Genomic DNA, 24,376 nt, shown 5'->3' with positions numbered 1-24,376 from the left:
CCACAAATTTGGTTTTGCTCGGCCTCTAGGTAAATATTTAAGACACTAAGAAATGGAGGATGGACTAAAGAAGTAATTAATAAGAGAGGAGAAAATCTAGATCTACAGATATACTGATAGGGCCAGGTGGGTAGAAGAGAACATTGGTAGTCAGAGGAGGTGGAGAAAAATATGAGATATGATTTTTTTTTTTTTTTTTTTATTTACACACATTTTTAATAACATCAAGCAAACTTCAGATTATTTGAACAGATCCAAAATAATAAAGGAAATGGAGAAATAATTCTATCATAAAAAAATAGCCAAATTATTTAGCCAGCAATATAAGGATCAAGATCAAAAAAGAAAAATACCAAGAAATACCATTCAAAGGTACAGCAATCTTCCCATAGCTGGAACATGTTAAGTTATGACAGGCTCCTCAGACTGAATTGTAACAGCTAAATATTCTCACCACTGTAAATTCAGCAAGTTGCTTTCATTCAAATAATTTTTACCACAAAACGCAACATTTAACAGGAAAGCACAAAATAAAAGTAGCAAAGGCCCTTGGTTTAAATACCTAGAAGTTCTTCCTACACCTCTGAGATGCTTGAGAAATATCAGGAAATATATGAACACTAGAGCCAAAAAACTGCTCATTGACACTTTAAATGTACATAAAACAAAGTTATCTGTCAAGCTGCAAGTCAAAGGTCAAAAGAGTTGTTCTATCCATGACAACTTCTAGGGAGCTTTCTAAAAAAGAGTTTAGGTTTTATATCATCTGTTAATCTTCTCTTTTTATCGGGAGTTGAACTTCTGTTTACCTAGATTGAGAAACTGTGCACTAACTATAGGGAGCTTAGATTCTGATGGCGTCATTAATATCTCTCAAAAATACCTTCTTACCTCGATCACTAATACTATAGGTGACTTCGGGAAGTTTAATAGTCTGAGATTATTTTTCCTCAGTTGTTATCAACATGTTCAGTCGCCTCTCAACAAGTTCCTCTCCATAAACTCAAAAGTCTAGATTTTGAATCTTTGATCTGCTCTTCCTGCTTCCCCAGTCTAGTCGATGAATTTATAACATCTTTCCTTGCATTTCAACCTTGGCTGTCACAGATTTAAAATCAGTCTTCAAAACAGAAGAGGCTGTTTTTAGATTGGTACCCATAACTATAATAGTTTGCTATAATGCTTCCAAATTAATCACTGATGGTTTTTTAATCTCCCTAAACATAAGATTAGTACCTTCTGAAGCAGTTTCAGCTGCTCCAATGTACTGTTAAAATGGTTATTCTGATGGCTATCACCTCAGCAAGAAGGCTTTTGGAGCTCCAGGCTCTCATTCAGAGAGCCTTTCCTCAGATTTATGGAGGCTGGTATCTCTCACTGTACATGGTACTTTCTTTTCTGTCAAAGGTTGTCTCAACCTTCCATATAAATCAGGAGGTCCAATTGCCCACATTCCTTGACATGGGTTTGAGGAAAAAGGACAAAATTTTGACATTGCTGGATATTAGTAGAGTTCTCCTCCATCACCTTAAGGTGACCAATGATTGTCATCCCTCAGATCATCTCTTTGTTGCATAGGGAAGAGTTATGGCCAGTAGGAAAAAGGAGGTATTGATGCTCCTGTATAAGACTTTGGTGAGACCTCATTTAGAATATTGTGTACAGTTCTGGAGGCTGCACCTTCAAAAAGATATAAAAAGGATGGAGTTGGTTCAGAGGAAGGCTACTAAAATGGTATGTGGTCTTCATCATAAGGCATATGGGGACGGACTTAAAGATCTCAATCTGAATATTTTGGAGGAAAGGCAGGAGAGGGGAGATATGACAGATGTTTTAAAACCTACGTAATGTAAATGTGCATGAGTTGAGTTTCTTTCATCTGAATGGAAACTCTGCAATGAGAGAGCATAGGATGAAGATAAGAGGTGATAGGCTCCGGAATAATCTAAGGAAATATTTTTTTACAGAAAGGGTGGTAGATGCATGGAACAGTCTCCCAGAAGAGGTGGTGGAGACAGAGACTGTGTCTGAATTCAAAAGGGCCTGGGATAGGCACAAGGGATCTCTCGGAGAGAGAAAGAGATAATGGTTACTGTGGATGGGCAGACTAGATGGGTCATTTGGCCTTTATCTGCCATTATGTTTCTATGTCCTGGCTGCCTGGGGAAACTGGCTTCTAAAGCTTTCATTTCAAGATGGATTTGCATGGATATTTCTTCAGTTTACATTGGGTATGGTAAGCAACCATCGATTTCTTTGAAAGCACACTCTACAAGGAGCATGGCTGCTTCAAGGGCAGTTCCACCTGAAGAGATTTGTAGGGCGACCACATGGTCCACTCTCCATACTTTTCACTAAATTTTACAGGGTGAATGCGGCAGTATGATTGGACACCACTTTTGAGTCCTCGGTGCTCACAGCAGGCTCATCTGTCCCCATCCTACTATTACTATTTATTATTTCTATAGTGCTACCAGACACATGCAGCACTGTACATTAAACACACAAGAGACAGTCCCTGCTCGAAAGAGCTTACAATCTAATTATGAACGACACACTGGATAAAAATGGTAAATCAATATATGCTGTCCATGTGGGGAAATACAAAGGGAGAAGAGGTAGAGGGTAGGGGGCTATAGAGGGAATGACAAACAAATGTGGTGCTTTACAAATTGATAGGGTTAAGACTTAAACACAGTTTCAAAAAAGTGGGCCTTCAGCTTGGACTTAAATAATACCAAAGACAGAACCCATCATACTGAGTCAGACAAGTTGTTCCAGGTATATGGCACAGCAAGGCAGAAGGGACGGAATTGGAAGTTGGCTGTGGAGGAGAAGGATACAGACAAGAGAGACTTACATGCCAAACAGAGTTCCTAGGGCAGAGTATAGAGAGAGATAGGAAAGATATCGAGGAGCCGCAGAGTGAATACACTTGTAGGTCAGTAAAAGGAGTTTGAACTCTATGTGGAAGAGGAGAGGGAGCCAATGAAGCGACTTGAGGAAGGGGATAATGTGAGTATAATGACGTTGGTGGAATACGAGGTGTGCAGCAGAGTTCTGAACAGATTGAAGGGAAGAGAGATGGCTTAGCAGAAGAACCGCGAGAAGTATGTTACAGTAATCTAGGAGAGAGGTGACTAGTGTGGATGAGGGTCTTGGCAGCTTTTTCAGAAAGGCAGGGCCAGATTTAATGATGTTGAATAGAAAGAAGCGACAAGTTTTGGCGGTCTGTTGGATATGCAAAGAAAAGGAGAGAGATGAATCAAAGATGAGGTTGCAAGCTGACAAGACAGGGACTGCTTTGGTATATAACCACAGCAACAACAAATCCTACTTGTTAGGGTTCAATTAAAGGAAGGCAATAGGGCTTATAAAGTCGTTTACATCAATATGAATGAATATCCAGCTTTGGCTCCTCTAATTGCCTCCTTTTTAAATAAAATGTAGCTTGTTTACTGCTGTTTTTCTTTCTTTCACTTTTCAAAATAAACAAAACAGCACATTTTTCTATTACTTATCCTTTTAATGCAGTGTCTCTAGCATGTCCCGACAGGACCCGTTTTGCCCACAAGGGCTTTTTCAAGGGTTCATAAAGGAGCTCTATTTCAGCGTCCTCACTCATTTGGGGCAATTTGATCTGCAAGGAGGCAATTAGAGGAGCCAAAGCTGGATATTCATTCATATTGATGTAAATGACTTCGTAAGCCCTCTTGCCTTCCTTTAATTGAACCCTAACAAGTGGGGTTTGTTGTTGCTGTGGTTGTTTCCAGTTTGCCCCACTTCATCATCTTCTGCGTCCTTTTAGTGATTATTGCTTTGGTATATCTCACTGTGCAAGACTCGTATGCCTTTTGCACTAGAAGAGAAGATTAGGTTCTTACCTCAATAATCTTCTTTCTAGTAGAAAGGCATACGAGTCTTGAAGGCCCACCCTGACAGATTTCATTTAGCATGCTTAGTGTCTCAGACATGCATGTGCTGGTTTTCTTCTGTCAGACAGGTAAAGAGTGTTTGTTAAGATTTTTGATATAGCGGGTAGGGAGAGTTTGGTTTTTCAGCGCTGGGAGCGTCAGGGACTCCGGACGTTCTCGGATGTCCTTCATAGGGGGATCCTGGTGTCCTTTGAGGCTTTTCAGAAGAGTGCAGCTTTGCCTAAGGGGGATTTTTTAGCTTACTCCCAAACCCGACATTTTATTCAATCATAGGGCTGGACTGGGGATTCGATCAGGACAAGGGCTCCCTTGGAACATCTGTGTCTTACACTTCGTAACCTGCCCAAACCCATTTCAGTTCTCTATCAATATTTTAGGGGCTCGGTTGTCTTTCACCCTAAATACAAAGGTCTTTGGGAACGGGACTTGGGGTGTTCTTTCTCAGAGAGGGAGTGGACCCAACTTTGTCTTGAGGTGGGCAAGGCATCCTCTTGTGTTCTTATACAGGAGAATGCCTACAAGGTGTTTACCAGGTGGTATTATACCCCTGCTAGGTTACATAAAATGTTTCTGAGATCTTCTGCAATGTGCTGGAGGTGTGGGGGGGCCGTTGGCACCTTTTTGCATATTTGGTGGGATTGTCTTCCTTTACAAATCTTCTGGAAACATGTTGTTGGCTGTTTATCCCAATTGTTGCAAATTGTGCTCCCGTTGGTGCCAGTGGAATGTTTACTGGGCTTACATAATGTGTGTGAACACACTTGGCAAACTAAACTCCGCAGGTGGGGATTGGCTGCAGCTAAATGTTTAATTGCTAAATCCTGGAAAAGATCCGAGGCACCTGTTATGTTAGAATGGTATTTGCAGTTTCATCAATTGTGTACCATGGAACTTTCAATTGCTAAACGTCATGGGCACTACTTTTCATCTTTCCGAACTTGGACTGTTATTATGGACAAGATTGATACTTTGGTTTAAGTTTACTGGGGCTGGGGGGTTTGGGGGGATTGTTGTTGTGGGGATAACTTCCTGAAGGAACAACAGGGAGGTGTCCACTTTGTATATTTCAGTTTACTTGGGAGGGGTGGGGGGATTTGTGATTCATTGCAGGGGATATCTGTTTGGCAATGATGTTTTCTTCTTGCTGTATTGTGATTTCTGAGCCTGTTGTCTTCTGTTCAATACTATGGAGTACTTGAGCCTTGATATCCTTATTTTGCTTGTATAATACAAAACTTTTAATAAAGATTTTCAAGTTAAAAAAAAAAAAAAAGATTTTTGATATACCGCTCCAGCATTTTACTGACCTAAGCAGTTTACAATGTAACAATTGAATACTGAAAGGAAATCCATTAAACATATTCAGATAGGAAAGATAGAGATAGAGACAAGATATGTAGAAAGATAGAGATAGAGACAAGATAAGTATTCAATGAGTAAAATTAAATTGAATTAAAATTAAAAAAATAAAATGAATTCCAGTCAGACATTAGGTTCTGATATTAGAAGTCTGTAGAGACAACATGCCAAGGAGTGAAAAGAAACCAGCTGGAACCAAGCAATAGGTAGGAGGCCCCTCGACAGTTAGACCAGAGCCAACGGTCAAATCGGAGCTTCAATGAAGTGATTTAACAAATAAGACTGGAGGTCCCAGACCAAAGGAATGAAATTAAAATAAATAAATAAAACCAATAAACAGAAGATCAAAAAACTAAATAAAATATAAACCAAGCAAAAGAAAACAAAAATAAAAAAGTAAAGTGAGGAAATGGCACAGATGATGACCTAACTGGCCGCCATCTTGTTGATGACTTAGGGCTCCTTTTACAAAGGTGCGCTAGCGTTTTTAGTGCATGCACCAGATTAGCGCGTGCTACCCAAAAAACTATTGCCTGCTCTAAAACTGCTAGCGCGCCTTTGTAAAGGAGCCCTTAATTCTCTGTTGCAAAGTAGGAAGAAAGAGACTGTGAGAACTACATAAGTGTTAATGTTGGTTGCACTCAGGTGGGTGGCTTTTTCATTCCACCTTGTTTTAGGTTATGTTTCTATTGATGTTGATTTGTTTAATTGTAATCATTGCAGAGCAGAATTGACTTTTTCTGGGAGGTCCCCAAACCTCTCTTGGTTATTTCTCCAGTTGTCGACTGTTTTGGAATAAACTGAGGAGCTACAGCATAGCCCTGTGATGGAGGCAGAGCCAAAAAATGTAGATGGTGCCTTCTACACAACTCATGATTAGAGAGTGGAGAAAGTGGAATCCACTGGTTCAAGACTCATATGTCTTTCTACTAGAAAGAAGATTGAGGTAATAACCTAATCTTCCTATGCATGTGTATCCATATAGTTCTGGGCTCCTGAGGCAGGAAATTGTTGAAACGTGAGCATGCAATTAAGATAGATCACACAGTTGGATACCAATAAATTACTCTTGTGGAACTTCTCTGGTTTTGGTGTCCTCTACTTTTCCTCTGTTTTGTTCATTGCTAAATTTTTTTCTGTTCCAGGCTATATCCATCTGATGTCACCATTCATTGAGATGATCCTGTGGTATATTGGGTTGTCAACCTTTCTGGGTTTCACTATGGCTCTTTCTATACTCTCTGACATTATCGCTCTCCTCACCTTCCACATCTACTGTTTCTATGTCTATGGTGCCAGGTAAGTGCAGAGTAACACATTGAATGTGGATGTAAAGGGCAGAGAACAAATATTGCTCACCACCACTATAGTGTGAGGGAGAAGTTTACATATTAAGCTGTTTATTCTGAAGGCACATAAAGGGAGAATAATGGATTTGTCACATTCTTAAGATGTGCCAAATAGGTATTTCTGAGCTAGACTAATGGCTTAATGTCTCCTCAGGAGAGGGTAGGACAGTGGATCCTTGTACTCCCATAGGGCCAGGCAGAGTAATAGGTTCCATTTCTCTCTTCCTAGGAGAGTAAGAAATCTAAGGGCTTTATTTTCCTTCTGCGTTCCCTCGATGGTGTGCAGAGCAAGGCATTAAGCTTCTCCCTTTTATGATAGCATAAGCAATAAATTTCTTCTCTTTCTTCACCTTCCCCCATTGCCTCTTTAACAGACTATTTCATTAAAGTGCACTACCAATTACCATGTGGTGTAATTGGTAGTGCACTCCATTATTTCTTTTTTTATTTTAAATATATGTTTATTGTGAAAGGCAGCAGGGCCTATTTACTAATATAGTTTCATAGAAACACACTTAGTACAAGGTCTCTCAACTAGAGAGCTGCACAAAATTGGAGAATGGAAGAAGTTCCACGGAATTCCGTGGGAATGGAAGTAGATGCTATGTGATTCCTGTGGGAGTGTAGTCAAAATTTCTGATGACTCCAGAATGAGGCTTGGAACATACAAAGGGAGGCAGTTGGAGTACCAGAGTGAGGCTTGGAATACCCAGAGAATCAACTAGAATATGAGACTGAGGCTTGGAACATACTCTGGTTGAATAGTGACTACCATTCAAGAAATCTCAAACGGTTATTGGGGTTGGGAGGAACAGAGGGCTGCAAGCACTAATACTGTCGACTTATGTGGGTACAGGTGGGGATGGAGGAGATTAATTGTGAGAATGGAATTGATCTTAGTGGGTACAGGTGGGTATGGGCTAGATTCTGTTGAGGATGGGTAGGGTTGGTGAAATTTCTGTCCCCATGTAACTCTCTATTCTCAACCTACATGCAGAAAATAGTGCACTTGCAAATTTTGACTGTTCAATGAAGATTTTTTTCTATTTTATTGTTCCTCAGTACATTTCTTAATACATTCTATTTTCAGTAAGAAGTCAAGTTAAAAAATATTGTTCATGAAAGTCTGTTAATATTTTGTAGTTAATTATGCCTTAAAACACTGAGCCTGAAATGTTTTACAGTAAGAAAAATAAGTTTTGGAGGTGAATCTGAAGTGTGAAGTTAAGAGGGTTATGAATATGGACAATGTGTGACCGGATGTGGTGAGGACTTTGCATGTTGTGATTTATTAAACACATGGGGAATGTCATGCAGATTCTTTCCTGCTGGAATCTGCCCTGGGAATAGTCTGGAATTCATTCCTTTTAACATACTAATCAGGCTTTTCTCATGACTAGAAGAATATCTTCAATGCTGGGGGACAGAAAAAAGGTTGAAGAATTCCCTCTCTCCTAGTTTTTGCCAAGGTTGTTTTCTTAAAGCCTAACAAACTGCCTTTAGCTCTTCGATGCTACTACTGAGAGATACCAAAAAAGGAATTTTTAGTTCCAGTAAAAGAAAGAAACAAACTACGGGGTAGGAGTTACCGCTCTGAGACTTATCTGAAAGCTGTCAGAAGTACAGAACTCATAATCTGTTATTAAAAGCTATGAAACAGCTGCATGGAAAATGTGTGTCACACAGATAACACTGGACTGGGAATCCCACTAACTTCCTTTTGGTTCTGGCTCTGCCATTCACTGACCAGTTGTATGTACTCTTGAGGTTCAAGGCTCAATATAAAACAAAATCCTAGAAGCTTTTTCATAAATATTTCACTTTTTTATCTTTTTCTAACTATGAATTTAAGGGGTCTTGTTTTTGCATTTAATTACTACATTAAGCCCGTTTTCCTGCTTCTGATCCACTTTCTCTTTGCCTAGATTGTACTGCCTGAAAATCCATGGATTGTCATCACTCTGGCGTCTCTTCCGGGGGAAGAAATGGAATGTACTGAGGCAGAGAGTGGATTCTTGCTCCTATGATTTGGATCAGGTATAAGCAAAAATTGAGAGTTGTGTGCTCTGATTATGTACACTCTCTGTTAGAATTTTATTAGGTTTATTCCTCCAGAAAATGCAGTTAGTTTATTAAAATTTGATATACCAGCAGGGTCATATTAGTCTTATAGCCCATTACATTAACGGGTGCTAGAATATATGTGTGTGTCTGTCTTTATTTTTTTCTCTCTCTCTCCTTAGCCGCTTTCTTTCTTTCTGTCTTTCTTTTTCCTTGGCTGTCCATCACCACCCCTTGCCTGCTCCCCCTGTCCATTCTCCCTTCCTTTTACCTCCCCTGTGTCCACCACCACCCCTTCACTGCTCTCCTTATGCAGCAGCAGCCCTTCTCCCTTTGTTTTACCTCCCCCCTGTCCAGCAGCACCTCTTTCCTTCTCCCCCTGTCCAACATTAGGCCTCCGTTCCTTTTTCTTCAGCCCCCCTGTCCATCAGCACCTCTTTCCTTCTCCCCCTGTCCAGCAGTAGGCGACCCTTCCTTTTTCTCCCCCCCTCCTTCTTATCCCTATGATACACTTACCTTGCTCTGCTCCTGATCAGAGGTTCCCGACAGCCGCCCAGTTGCACCCATTGGAAAAGTTCCCTCTGCCGCATCCCGCACCCCGCCTGACACGACTCCCGCTGTGTTTCTTTCTGTCTGTCTCTGTCCCTGGTCCCCTTTGTCTTTCTGTCTTTCTGTGTATCTCCCTGCCCCTGTGTCTTTCTTCTTTTCTTTCTGTCTCCCTTCCTCCCTCTGTCTGTCAGTCCAAAGCAGCATTCCCTCCCCCTCCATTTCCCTCCCCCCACACCAGTTCCCTGCAGCAGCATTAGCGTTTCCTCTACCCCCCTTCCCTTCCCGCGGTACAGACTACGAAACTGGCGATTCCAGCGTGTGCAGCAGTCTTCACACGCTGCTTCGGGTCCTTCTACTGACCTGATTTACTCTGGCATGTCACTGATGACATCATCAGATACACAGCAGAGCAAATCAGGGCAGTAGAAGGGCCCGAAGCAGCGTGTGAAGACTGCTGCACACGCTGCTTGAATCGCCAAGGTAGTCGGATCCGCGGGAAGGGAAGGGGGGGGGCAAGGGACTTGGGTCCCGATCCAGGGCGGAAAGTTGCTTGGCTCTTCGGTGGGGGTGCTGAGCGGCCGCAATCCCTCTCCTCCGAGACACCCCCCCTGCTCGCCCGCCCGCTGGAGGAACATAGATCGGCAGCTGGCTGCGGTCCTGGCTTGTGGAGGCATCGGCGGCTGGTGACGTAAGCGCGCATGCGCACTCCTACCTAAGGTGCCCTACATCTCACGGAAAACGGACGCACGCAGATGGGAGTGCGCATGCGCGGCCTAGCATTTTATTATATTAGATACTGGGTCCTAGGCAAACATATATTTGTGGGCCCCCTACCAGGATTTCCCCTCCCCCTCTTTCTAATTTAGTTATTTTCTCACCCTTGCACCCTCCCTCCCACCCCATCATTTCACCTCTCCAGAAGTAGCAGGAAAAGTGCAGAGCCTACCTGTGGACATTGTGGCAGTAATACTTTGAGTGAACAGGAGGACCCTGAAACCACATGCCTCAAGTGGAGAGACTTAATGTTAGAGCTGGAGAGCTGCTAAATTACCCAGTTCCAGGAGGGAGATTCTGAACTAGTCCTGGATTTCTGCAACCCTATCCTGATACATTATTGGACATGAAGCACTGATTTAACTTGGTAGTATAAGGGACTACAAATTACACACTGAATTGGGATGTAAGTTCAACCACCAGACTGGCCAAAAGTCTCCCTCCTACAACTGGGCAACTTGGCAGCTCTGCAGCAGTAAGCCAAGAACCAAAGAAGTTGTGCAAGTCTTTTTCACCCTCCATTGCCTCTGATAAAAACTAGTGATAACACAGGACAATGTAATTGAGGTATATATTTATAAAGTTTTATATGTGAGAAAAGCTTTAAAAATGGAACCAGCAAATTAAAAAAATTCATTTTTGGGGGGTGATTATGAAAGAATAGAGAGAGAGAAGGCTGTATTAGGATGGTGTTCAAAGGAATTTGTCCAGGAAACTTAATAGCTAGCTAGGTAAATTTCCTAGGTTGAAAACCTCCCTTCATTTAGTAAACAGTATACATAAGTACTCTCTCAGGCAGTGTTTCCACCTCCACACCATCATGCAAAGTTCTTGCATTTGCTGCCAGTTCTTTTTTCAGCCTGCTGCAGACTACCCACACTTTATTCCCTTCTTAAATTCAACAATCCCATTCCCCCACAATACTCACTAGTTCAACAGCTCTCTCCAAAACCCCAAACAGGTCTTGACCCCTCCTTCTCATGACTATCAGCCTCCCCATTGGCTGGATCCTACCAAAGTCTCTGCCTGGAAGTGGGTAGAGACCTAAAGAGGGCTAAATTTGTGAAAAACATCCAGATACAAGTACTTTAGCCATCATTCTGATTTTGAGCCTAATGATTTCAAAATTTGTAGAATCCTTTAAAAATCCAGATAGTTGACAATTCAAGGCTCCTGAATCCTAGGCTTATCTGACTCTTCCCCCCCCCTCGCTAAATTTTTTGAGCCCGAGGCATGTGCTTAGTTTGCCCATGCCTTAATCCGGCTCTGTATACCACTGAACATTTATCAAATTTAGGCAGTTTAAAATAATAAAAATAGATGTTCTGGATGATGCACAGTTCTTTCATACTTCAACAGGTATACATCCTACCTCACAGTGCCAAATTGTACTAATTATTTTTAGTTCTGAGAAATTTTATTGAAAGTTTAATCAAACCTGTACATTGAATTTGGTTCACCTGTCTTCTCATCACTACTGTCTAGACTTACTAAACAAGACTTTTTTTTAGATTAGATCTGGAGTGTACACAGAATTGAGCATGCAAGGAATGGGAAGTTAAGATTCCAGAGCTCAGAACTTATACTGTCTGTTTTCATACCTCCCCCCCCTTCCTCCCCATGATATCACTCTTATCAGAACCAAATTGATAACACCAAAATATATTTGTTTCTATTCTCATGAGCCAGTATGTCTTATGCTTTTGTTTTATAGCTATTTATCGGAACTTTGCTTTTTACCATCCTTTTGTTCCTGCTGCCCACTACTGCCCTCTATTATTTGGTCTTCACTTTGGTAAGTGACTTTATCTAGTGTGCAAACTGATTGACAGTGGTAGCTGGAACCATTATATAGAGGCTGCATGGCAGTGAAAGAATTACATTAGACTGACTGGTGCAATGGCATTCTTCCTGAAACTTCTCCACTATAAGGACTTTGTGGACTTTACTATAGTGATGAGCAAATGGCTTACTCTACTCTGTACAAAACTATATTCACTTAGGCACTGTTTGTGGACTTTGCTAGGTTCACAGTCATTCGTGCACAGGACAAAGCCGCGCCGACATTTGAGCCCAGACAATTGGGCGCAAGACTCTAGTGCGCCGCCGGAAAAGTTAATTTTAAAGAGCTCCGACGAGGGGGGGGTGAGAGGGGAACTCCCCCAGTTGACTTAATAGTGTTCGTGCTGCCATTGGTGGTGGTGGTGGGGGGCTTGGAACCCCCCATTATAGAGGAAACTTAACCTTTTCCCGATTCTTTTAGGAAAAAGTTGTTTTCTGTATATTGTGGGGAGTTGCAGCCCCCACCCCCCAAATGGCAGCGCGAATAGTATTAAGTAAAGTGGGGGGGTTCCCCCCACACCTTCCGTCGGAGCTTTTTAAAATTAACTTTTACAGCGGTGCGCTGGAGTCTTGTGCGCAATTGTCTGTGCTGAAATGTCGGCGCGGCTTTGTCCGGCGCGCTTTTGTCCCATCACCACTTTGCTATAGTGATGAACAAATGGCCTACTCTAACCTGTACAAAGTTATATTCACCTAGGCACCACTGCTTCTTTAGTGCAGAAGTTAATAAGCTTTGATTATATATTTTTTTATTCTTATTCCCCCTTAATAGAAAATATTTCTACTTTAATAGCATTTCTTTATTTCTGCATTAATCAGCTGTGAATTGCCATGGCAAGGGATTGCCTATATAGTTCAAAGGATTTCTTTTTTTTTTTTTTTTTCATTCTGTAGCTGCGATTGGTGGTGGTGCTGGTTCAAGGTCTAATCCATCTGCTGGTGGACATGATCGACTCGCTTCCACTGTATTCCCTTGTACTTCGTCTGTGTAGATCCTACAGGCTTGCAGGTAAGGATTGCATTATACTATGCATAGCAAGTGTTTTCCTGTAGGAATGCACTTGAATTTGATATCTCAGTGACTGCATGTATGAAGGAGTCAGATTCAACAGTAGTTTGCTTGCTTAGGCTTTCAGATTTTTGAGTTCAGTCATGGAAAATCAAAGTGTCATTGGCATTGTTGATTTGTACTTCCATGTAAGCTCTAGGCAAGAGTTGCACCATGAAAATACTGAAGCAGGTGAAAAGCACTTGTATTGAGATATCCAACATAATGTCCAGGTTCTGAAACCAGTAATTACAGATGAAATGAGAACTAAAGTGAAATTAAATTTAATACATGCTTTTATAGCCCATTCTTTTAGCCAAAAAGACTGCAAAGTGTGGAACAATACATAAAATTTTTAAAAAGTTTAAAAAAAACCTAAATGGAAATTACACCACGTAAAAAACCTTTACCCCACTCTCCCTCCCAATCATAATCCCAGGTGCATTTGTCTATCAACATGAGTGAGGACTAGTAAGATGCTATGCCATGGACATCATGAACATCTTTACTCTTGTTCTGTAAATGATCCATCATTTCTTTCCTATGGATCAATAAGTTTTGCAAGTTCATGGGCCCTCACAGAAAGAAGACTGACAAAATTTGGCTCTCGTGATTTTGAAAACTGGGTAATTACTGCTTATATCCATTGTAGGGTTGGAGAGGGGGAAGAAAATTGAATGTATCAGTGAAAATGGCTGTGCAACACTATTTTCTATAACAATCTGTTATGAGTCCATTGAGTAACAACCCCTTAAGCACTATTACTAATACACTGTAAATATCTATGAAGCATAAAGATAGTCGATGAATTCTGCCTAGGCACTTTCAGTACTATCACCTTGGGAATTTACTTCTTTAATATACATGAGCCAACATTCTTATTGACCCTGAACACTCCTTACCAGTGCTGTTGGCCAAATATAATCCTTGATAAAGAGTAGGTGAGTAGAACCCATTTGACTGCAGATGTTGGCTCATATCTTGTTTTGCCATGTGTTAATTTTCTCTTCCCTCTCTTCATCCCCCCCCCCAGCTGGTGTAAAGTTTCGAGTTCTTGAACAGCAGACTGGGAAACCTCTTCGATTGCTAATGCAGGTAAACCAAAGGTGCAAGACACTTGAAAAATGGAGGTGTATCGGGAGGGGAAGCGAATGTCCTAGTAAGCAAGAAAGGGGGGAGGGGGGGGCGAGCACAAGAATGGTGGCTATTTTAGGGAGCCAACCCTGATGTATCTGAAATGGAAACTGTAAAAGCTCATTCCTAAACTATCTAACGCAACTCTTGGGACAAAAAGAAGAGCCAACAATGACCTACTTTTACTTGTAACTATGTGTTTGAAACTGTGATTAATAGTTGTACTGATCTACTTGTACTAGCAACCCTAATGAATGTCTGTGTCAAAGTGTCCATTAAACTTCCTGGGTAACCTCTTGTAATGTAATCCATCCTTGAACTGAATAGGTAAAAAAGAATAGAAAACTCAATTAACATAACTTTTACACAAACCTAAGTAAAAACCACAGATTGTTGGCAGCTACTTACTCAACTCGGACCATTTTAGTGGGAGGACAGAGGGCAGAATGTCCAGGAGTATAGAAAATTTCCTGGTATTAATGGACAGAAAAGATAGAGCCTTACTCTAAATGAGAGGGGTCAAAAAAAATCTTGAAACTCTGGATAAAGACCTGCTCTCTTATTCTTCAAGCGCCACACGGATTACGGGCGAATCAGGCTCATTGTGACTAATAAAGCCCTGCTGTAGGGTGTCAATCAGTATGTGGGAACTCGCTAAGAACAACTTTTTAAAGCGAGTTCACCTGGGTTCAATACCACCAGTAGCACAGAAGTGCCTGGCAGACGTTACCCACTTACATCACCTTGCACACCCAGTTGGCTAACTTCCTATAAATACTATAATTGATATACATAAAATTTTTTCTTTTGGTTTTCTTTCTTTTTTTTCTATATGACTATATTATTACAAAAAACCTAACTTGCAGCCCAAATAATCCTAATGTCTTAAATAAATCAAACTGAAGAATTTAAGATCAAAAATTAAAATCGCATCTAATTTGACATTAGAGAAGTTCCTATATTAATCAATCTTATCAGTTTTGTCATAAGTCAAAAGATGCTCCAAATTCAGGAACTTATCTTAATTTGCTGACCGCTGTGATTTTTATGGGGTGCCAGCTGATCGCCCTTCAGAGCCCCATTTCTTATCCTTCGTCAGTGGCAACCTCAGGGGCATCTCCCGATACGGTGTGAATCCAAATGTTGGTTCTCCGCAGTACAGTGCACTACAAATGAGCACTTCCCGACCCCACACTCCAGCTGGATAACATTTTGTTAATCACCAGCAGATCTAACCATGTGATTTTGCAGGTTATATAACACAAGTCTATCCCATCTTACCCCGAGAAGAGGAACCGGTCCGCCTTCGCATGAGTGAGAAGGGAAACAACCAATCCCGAGAATGTATTCGGAAAAAGATCATTTTTCATTACAAAAGGGGAATGAAGAAAACCAAAGCTAAAAAATGTATATATAGGACCCCCCTATCTGTGGAATGTCTATAGAAAAAGTTTGATCTAAGGAGGTCTAAGAAAACATCCGTTATCTGAACTAAATTTAGTTTTGATTTCAGTTGGTTTTAGTTTTAAGGAAAAAATTAATACTTGATAACCCCCTTATAATCCTGAGAATGAAATGAACCTAAAACTGGGGGAGGAAGACATTCAACTCGTACTATTACTTGCAGGTATTAATGGAGCCACATTGATTACTGTTGGCAAAGAGACCATAAATGAGTTTACCAGTTGGCTCGTGTAGCATAGGTCAAAAGCAAATATGAGTAGATGAGGTAAAATCAAGTCAGAGTGCACCTGGTCAACAACACAAAAGAATAAAGAAGGACTAATTAGGTTGGCAACAATGCATTTGAACAGGCTTATTAAAAGTCGGACACAAAATCAGATCAAATTCCATTTCTTTATAAAATCATCAGCATCATCATCTGAGGACATTTTTGGTTCTTTTAAGTATCCTCGGGTCTCTGGGAATTCTTTGGACTCTACAGTATTCCAGAAGTGTTGTATAATGTAATCCTGCTTAGAGAATGACAAAGAGATGGGTACCCATGGTTGCCCATGGGGCGGGGACGGAGACAGAGCTTGTGGCAACAAGGTGGGGATGGGGACAGAGCCGATGGGGCGGGGACAAGGGACACTGTCCCCGTGTCATTCTCTAAAATCTTGAGGCTGGTATCCATATAAATAAATAGTATAAATATGTAAAAACATAGACAATTGGCAACTGAATTCAGTGATTTAAGTGATTTAAAAAGAAGTGCAGAAGCTGCTTTTGGATTTAAATGAACTACTGTTAAATGATATCATTTATGTCTTGCCTGCCTTTGATGTGGCAACAAGAATATTTTCTGCTGATCAGACTCCTACCTTCAGCATCTTTCCATGATGTGTGCCCAGCTGCTGAAGCATCTTACTGTTACTGCAACAGATTCATCCATCGTTGCTGGTATTAAGGAACATTTTCCCTCATTTAATAGACACTTATTTTCCTGTTCATCCATTACACAGTTTAGGTTCTCTTTTACACCCATGTTTGAAAGACAATCCAATTACCTTCCCAGATTATGTAAAAACTTAGGCAACTGAATCTTTGGGAATGTGGTTCCAAATTCAGATCAAAATGGAAGGGTCTATTTGCGGTTTTTAAACAGTTGTACAGAATATTGTCCCTTTTTATATTTTAATAAAAAGATTTAAATATAAAATCATAAGTGTTCGAAGCTTGTGCAAATGGGGACAGAGCGTGCGGGAATGGGAACAGAGCCTGCAGAGATGGGGCAGGGGTGGGGACTTTGCCCCATGTCATTCTCTAGTCCTGCTTGTACATGTCAACATCTTCCCATTTATCAACACAAATATCAATTTATTTGAACTTATCAAATTCCTATGGCAACATCTCTCATAAGGTCCTCATTGTAACTTGTCTGTTAGTGACTGCTAATACAGGCAATCCTGGGTGGTACCGCTGAGGTCTGCAGTTAACATTTTATTCACTGGTTAGTGGATTTTTTTGAGGGTGTATAATCTATTTGCTTGACCAGTTTCAAGTTATTTTTGAAAATTCTAGACATTCTGTTTTGTAGTTACACTGTATTGAAGGCCATACATATTCATAGTGGTAATCTAAAAACCTGACTAGCAAGGTGTGTCTTCAGGAGAGGGGTGAGAAGCACTATGCTAAAAGTATGAGGCTTGGAGAAGAGAAGTGACCACACATAGGTTAGGAATTAGAGCTGTATAGCACGATTTCTAATCCAGTCCTCGAGATACACCCAGCCAGTCAGGTTTTTCTGGATTCCCACAATGAGTATGTGTGTAAGTAATTTGAATAAAATGGAGGTGGTTGTTGTTAGGTGCCATCAACTCGTGTTCAATTTTTAGCGACTTGATTAATTGTGGATCTGTTTTGCGTTAGTCTGGAAAGGTCCTTCAACATCATCCCCATGGTTGTTTTCAGTGTGTTCAGCCATCTGATTCCAGGTCACCCTCTTTGCCTGGTTCCTTCGATCTTCCCAAACATGATGTCCCTTCTCCAGTGATCTCTCTCTTCCGATGGTGTGACCAAAATAAGAGAGTAGTAACTTCATCATTTGGGCTTCAAGTGACGTAGTCTGTTTGATCTCTTCCAGAATCGATTTGTTAGTTCTCCAGCACCAAAGCTCAAATGAGTCAGTCTTCTTTCTGTCTTGTTTCTGTAGTGTCCAGCTTTCCCATCCATAACTGACCACTGAGAAAATGAGCGCATGGACAAGTCTGATCTTCATTTGGAGTGTTACCTCCTTGCCTTTGAATACTTTGTTGAGAGCCTTCATTGAAGAGCGACCAAGTGCTATTCTGCAGAGCATTTATCCCTGCTAGTTACTTATTTGTTTACAAAAGAGCCCAGGAGATTGAAATCCTTTACAACTTCTATTCTATCACCTTCAAGCTTAAAATCTTCATCATTTTCCATGTTCATGATTTTCGTTTTGTTTATGTTCAATTCTAATCCCATGTTATGACTTTTGACTTTAACTTTTCTCAGTAAATACTGCATGTCTTATTTGCTGCTGCTGCTGAGCATTATATCATCTGCATAACACAGGTTGTTTATATTTTAGCCACCAACTTTGAAACCGACACTCTCTTCTTCCAAATTTGCTTTTCTGAAGATGGTTTCACCATACAGGTTGAACAGATAAAGTGACAAGATGCATCCTTACCTGACGCCACTTTTATTAGAAACCAATCAGTGTTGCCATATTCAGTTCTCACTGCAGCTTCTTGATTTTTCTTATAGGCTCTTTATCAGCTGAGTTATTTGTTTGGGTATTTCCATTTGCAGTAGAGTTCTCCATAGTTTATTGTGATCCACATAGTTGAAAGCTTTGCTGTAGTAGTCGATGAAACAAAGGTATAGGGGATTTTGGTATCCTTTGCTCTTCCCTAATATCCATCTAAGATTGGCAATAATTTCTCTTGTTCCTTGACCTTTTCTGAAAGTAGCCTGAACTTCAGGTAGTTCTTGCTCAATGTATGATTGGAGCCTTCAATGTATTATTTTCAGCAATATTTTGCTAGTGTGTGGAATTAATACAGTCGTTCTGTAGTTGTTAGTCTTTGGAACCACCTTTCTTCAGTAGAGGTATGAACAGTGATCTTCTCCAATTGGTTGGCCATGTTTTTTCCTTCCAAATCTGTTGATACAGTCGAGTGAGGGCCATGATAGCACCTTCTGAGCCTTTTATTAATTCAATTGAAATACCATCAATAATAGGTGACTTGTTTTTCAGTAAAGCTTTAATTGCTGCTATGACTTCTTCTTTTAAAATATCTGGTTCTTCTTCGGCTTCAGTTTCCTGGTTAATTTCCCCAATGTTTTCCTTGTTTATATAAATTTTCTGTATATCCTTTCTATCTCTTTTTAATGCTTTCTGGATCATTCAATATCATTCTATTGGCATCTTTAAGCATTCCCAATCAAGGTTGGAATTTCTGCCGCAATCTCTTAATATCCTGATACGCTAATCTGATTTTTTTCCATTTAAATGTTCTGATTCAATTTTCTTTGTCTTCCGAACTTGACGTTGAAATACTCAGTTCATTTGTGATACTTTTTCTCTATCACTAGATAGTTTTGCTTGTCTTCTTTCTTCTGCTCCTTTTCTGGTTTCTTCTGAGATCTAAGGTGATTTTTTTTGGCTTTCTTTTTCTTCTGGAGTGTGTTTTTTAGCTTCATCACTATAACAGTTTTGATGTCATTTCATAACTCTTCAGGCTCTCTGTCTCCTGTGCAAGCATGGCAAACCTGTTGTTTAGTTTTATTCAATAGTCTGATGGAATGTTTTCAATGTCATATTTTGGGAGGTATCTAATGATCATCTTCTTGTGAAGCTTTACTTTGATCTTGCGTGTCAAAAGTTCATGGTTGCTTCCACAATCAGCTCCTCGGTTAGTCCTTGCAGTCAAAACTGCAGATTTCCATCTCTGTCCTACGCAGATGTAGTCAATTTGATTTCAATACATGTCATTTTGAGAGGTCCATGTGTATTGGTGACGTTTATGGTGTTGGAAATGTGTATTCATGATCAACAAGTTGGTTTGTTTTGCAAAACTGTACTAAGTTTATCACCAGCTACATTTATTTCTCCTATGCTGTGCTTCCCAACCACTGCATCTTCAGATGTTCTTCCTACTTTTGCATTGAAGTGCCCCATAACGATCAGTACATCTTGTTTCAGCGTTTGATCTATTACATTTTGAAGTTGTTCATAGAACAATTCTACATCCTTATCTTCTGCGTCTGTTGTTGGAGCATATACTTGAATTAAGGTGACATTGATTGGCTTTCCCTGCAGACAGATTGACACAACTCTATCACTGATAACATTATACTTTAGTACTGTCTTTGAAAGCTTATTATTGAGGATTAATGCCATGCCATTTTTCCTGTGAGTTTCATGACCAGAGAGCAGATCCATGCTCGTTTGATTGAAAATGGCCTGTCCTGTCCATTTAAGCTCACTGAACCCTATCAAATCGATTTTTGTTTTTTTTCCATTTGATCTTAGTTTTCCTTGATTCATACTTCGTACGTTCCATGTTCCTATGTTGAGAATATCTTTACAGCTTCTGATTTCTCTTTTCTGTCCATCAGCGTCAGGACATCCTGGCGGCTTTGATTCGTCAGCTTCATAAACACTGGGCATACTCTGGGAGACTGTCAGCTCTTCTGACATAGGGGACCATCTTCCAGCACTATATGTCAGTTCTTTATGTCTCATCATCAAGTTTTCTTGGCAAAATACAGAAGTAAATTGCCTGGGTCTTTCTTCTGCGCACTGTAAATTTGATGATGTCGCATCAAATGCGATCCTCCACCTCCAACATTGCCCAACTGCTGCTGCCCGGATGGGTGGTACATCATTAGTCTGACATCTCCACTGAAACCTGTCTGCCTTGGGAGGAGGCCCTGCTGGTAGTAAAACTACAAATAGCATAGCTTTCAACTTCTCAGATGTGCAGAAGCCCCAGTGGCACGTCAGGCCCATGTAATATAACGAAAGGCAATGAAATTAGCATATGCAAATTTATGCATATTCATTGTGGGTGCCTGAAAACCCTATTTGTGAAGTATGTTTTGAAGGCTAGATAGAGTAGTAGTCTACTTTTCAGTCTTAATATAGGGAGGGAAAAGAGCTGAGTAAGTAAAAGGTTAATTCCATAAAATAGACATTAACATTTACATGCTGATTACATGTGTTACTTATTAGAACAATGGCATTTACATGTGTACATGCATGAGTAAATGCTAAAAACTCACCAGTGCTATTCAGTAAATACATACATACCTTACATGGAGCGTATTTTATAGTTTGGCTAAGGCTAGGCAGGACTCATGCTTAGTTAAGCATGGGAGAGTGTGGCGCAGTGGTTAAAGCTACAGCCTCAGCACCCTGAGGTTGTAGGTTCAAACCCATGGTGCATCTTGTGATCCTGGGCAAGTCACTTAATCCCCCCATTGCCCCAGGTACATTAGATAGATTGTGAGCCCACCGGGACAGACAGGGAAAAATGCTTGAGTACCTGAATAAATTCATGTAAACCATTCTGAGCTCTCCTGGGAGAACGGTATAGAAAATTGAATAAATAAAAAAAAATAAAAAATATCTTTGGCGTTTAAGTAAACCTGTTTACATCAGTTCTGTGGCTGATATATGTTCACACCTAAGTGCATATGTACATATTTGAATATATTTAGTTATATTTGTGATCTAGAGAGGAAAGTAGGCATCTAAATTTAGTCAGGTGCTATAGCCTCTGTGTATTGGATGTTGGGCAAAAGGAAAGAGGAAAACTTCAGAGCTGAGCAAAGTAAAGTACAGTGGAACCTCGTTTTGTGAGTAACCCGGTTTGCGAGTGTTTTGCAAGATGAGCAAAACACTCCCGCAAACCTTAACTCGCAAAACGAGCACTGTCCCGCTGAACGAGCACCCCTTCCCCCTGCGAGAACCACATCGCACCCCTATGCTGGAAGCGGCATCTGCCCACCCAAACAAGCTCCTTACCCCATCTGCTGCGTGCCAGTGCCATTTAAGGAAAGATCCCGCCTCTTGCCTGGGCTGGGCCTTGAGCATCTGTGCATGCTCAAGGCCTTCTGGCAAGAGGATCTTTCCTTAAATGGGGTAAGGAGCTTGTTTGGGTGGGCGGGCAGATGCCACTTCCAGCACGGGGGTGTGATGTGGTTCTCGCGGGGGGGGGGGGCTTTCACGGGTGGGGGGTGCGATGTCAGTTTGAACAGGAGGGGTGAGGGAGCAGCGCCGGTAGCCTCGGGGGGGAGGGGGGGAGGAGGAGGTAGAACGAATCGAAGCGAGTTTCCCTTACTTCCTATGGGGAAACTTGCTTTGATATACGAGCAATTTGGTTTAAGAGCATGTTTCTGGAACGAATTATGCTCGTAAACCAAGGTTCCACTGTAATTGCATCAAAGCAGAATCTACCATACCAGACAGGAGATAGTGCTCACTAGTTCCAGTTACAATTTTCCATATTTTGTATGTTTTCAGATCAACCCTCTGTCCTATGGTCGTGTGGTACAGTTGTACAGTCTGCCTACCTCCAGCAACTATCCTAAGGACTCCTGGAGCTCCTTGCTTAAGAAGCTTTTCTTGGGAGAGTTGATCTACCCGTGGAAGCAAAAGGATAATAAGCAAGACTGAAGATAGGAAGGGAAAAAAGCTCAACCCATATCTGCTCACTGGTACTGCAAGAATATGGCCGTTGCAATGGTTCCACAGCCAGAGGTATCCAGTAACCGTTTCCTCCCCAAACCCTCCATAGGAGGATGTAAGTGCTCAAACTCCAGGAATATTTTCCATGAAGGCAGAATTTACACAACCTATACCAGTCCAGCACCATGCTGCTGTATCCAGCAGAGGTATTTAAAGGACAGACTTCAAGGAATTACAGGATTTGGGGGAAGAACAGTAACTCCAAATCTAAATACTCTTTACAAGTGTGGTAAAATTGCAGCTGTCAGAAATTCCAAGCACAATCACTGCTCAGGCCCTTGCTACAACTGCTAAAACAGTAAACTGGGTTTCTCAATCTTAGGATGCTGTGTATATAGTGGAAATGTTTAGTTAACATGGTATTGTATTTATAGTTGGAGCATGATGATTTTGTTTTACTTTGAACCTCATTCCTGGTTGCATATCTGTCAACACTATCTGTAGATCATTGTTCTTTTTTAGCTGTTTTCTGAAATTCATGGAGTGCTACTGACTTGGGAAGATTCTCAAAACTTTGCCGTAAAATATGACAGGCCACTGTCGCAAGCTTAAATACAACATTTTGCAAAAGATAAGTCATTCTCAAAATCCCACACATCCAAATGAGTTTCAAGGAAGCATGCTATATTTGCATATAACAAGTTGCTAGTGATAGCAATTGGCACATGTGCAGAATACACCTGCACATTTAAAACAAAGACCTCCGAATTAAAGGACGGCAGGAGGAATGCCCATTCCCTCCAGCTGCCAGGGTCCCTGACATCTCCGCAGGAGGGATGCCCACTATCTCCTGCCCTCAGTGATTCCCATCCCCAAAACACCCCACATCCATCCCCCTGGCAGGAAGGATATCTGTTCCCTCCTGCTGCCGGTGATTCCCACCCCCATAGGAGATGCCTTAAGCGCCTGGGCCAATCAGAGCCTTAGGCCCCTCCTCGGCGCATCCCCGGGGAGGGGAAGGCCCACCATTTTGAAGAGGCGGACCTGCCAGCTGGAGTGAGTAAACATGCAAAATAATCACTCAATTAGTGAGTAAATAGGTACTTATAACCATACAACTTGTTCAGAGTCTTGAGCTCAGAGATATGGAGGTGATAACAGGGAAACTCCAAACACTACCACCTCACCGCCCAATCATTTCTTCAACTCTAAAAGCCTGTTGTAAAGTCCATTACTATTTAGAGAGTGCACAAGGCTACTGTTTTTAAGACATAATAAACATAGTAATGTAAATCTGAAACCGCAAACTTAGCTTAGGCTTGCAGGTTCCGACAGACGTGGCCCGTTTCGTTCCTGCTTCAGGGAACCGAAAAAGAGGTTTGAAAAAGTGCTCAAAGCATGGGCGCGATGAAACTCTGAAATTACAAAAATATTAAAAGATGTAAACTTTATTACTAAGTAATCACCGTTAAAACAAGCAATTTCAAAAAGATATATAAAAAAACCATTCAAGCTACAAGTGTACAAAAAAGAAGAACATGAAAATTCAGTAATGAAAAAACGCAATACAAGAAATACTCTATAAAAAAGCTGCCACTATCTCGCTATTTAAACCTCTCGGGTAGAGGGTGTTTAACTTAAAAATCCAACTTTGCTCTTTCATATACAACCTCCCTTTTAAGTCACCCCCTCGAGGTAAGTTGGGAGCTTCCAGAATGGAAAAACGTAATGTAGACACTGAATGATTTTCTTGTAGCCAATGCTGAGTGAGAGGCGCTTCAAGAACTTGAGAGCTAATTCTGGATATATGTTCCCCATTATATATCCAGAATTAGCACTCAAGTTCTTGAAGCGCCTCTCACTCAGCATTGGCTACAAGAAAATCATTCAGTGTCTACATTACGTTTTTCCATTCTGGAAGCTCCCAACTTACCTCGAGGGGGTGACTTAAAAGGGAGGTTGTATATGAAAGAGCAAAGTTGGATTTTTAAGTTAAACACCCTCTACCCGAGAGGTTTAAATAGCGAGATAGTGGCAGCTTTTTTATATAGTATTTCTTGTATTGCGTTTTTTCATTACTGAATTTTCATGTTCTTCTTTTTTGTACACTTGTAGCTTGAATGGTTTTTTTATATATCTTTTTGAAATTGCTTGTTTT

At 40.9% G+C, this 24,376-nt stretch overlaps 1 protein-coding gene across 1 annotated transcript in view; it reads left to right on the top strand.

Annotated features, from left to right (window-relative positions):
- PIGQ (phosphatidylinositol glycan anchor biosynthesis class Q) overlaps positions 1–23,317 on the top strand; it is a 45,247-nt gene extending 21,930 nt beyond the window's left edge. Inside the window, exons 5-10 of the mRNA XM_033914714.1 lie at positions 6,440–6,593; positions 8,569–8,680; positions 11,742–11,822; positions 12,764–12,878; positions 13,951–14,012; positions 22,054–23,317. Of these exons, the coding sequence (XP_033770605.1) occupies positions 6,440–6,593; positions 8,569–8,680; positions 11,742–11,822; positions 12,764–12,878; positions 13,951–14,012; positions 22,054–22,206 (677 nt within the window). The 3' untranslated portion in view covers positions 22,207–23,317. The remainder of the gene's footprint in view (positions 1–6,439; positions 6,594–8,568; positions 8,681–11,741; positions 11,823–12,763; positions 12,879–13,950; positions 14,013–22,053) is intronic.
- The last annotated feature ends 1,059 nt before the right edge of the window (positions 23,318–24,376 follow it).

The sequence above is a fragment of the Geotrypetes seraphini genome, chromosome 11 (assembly GCF_902459505.1).
Source record: "Geotrypetes seraphini chromosome 11, aGeoSer1.1, whole genome shotgun sequence".
In the NCBI taxonomy this organism is placed as follows: Eukaryota; Metazoa; Chordata; class Amphibia; order Gymnophiona; family Dermophiidae; genus Geotrypetes; species Geotrypetes seraphini.
This window is presented reverse-complemented; position numbering and strand designations above follow the sequence as displayed.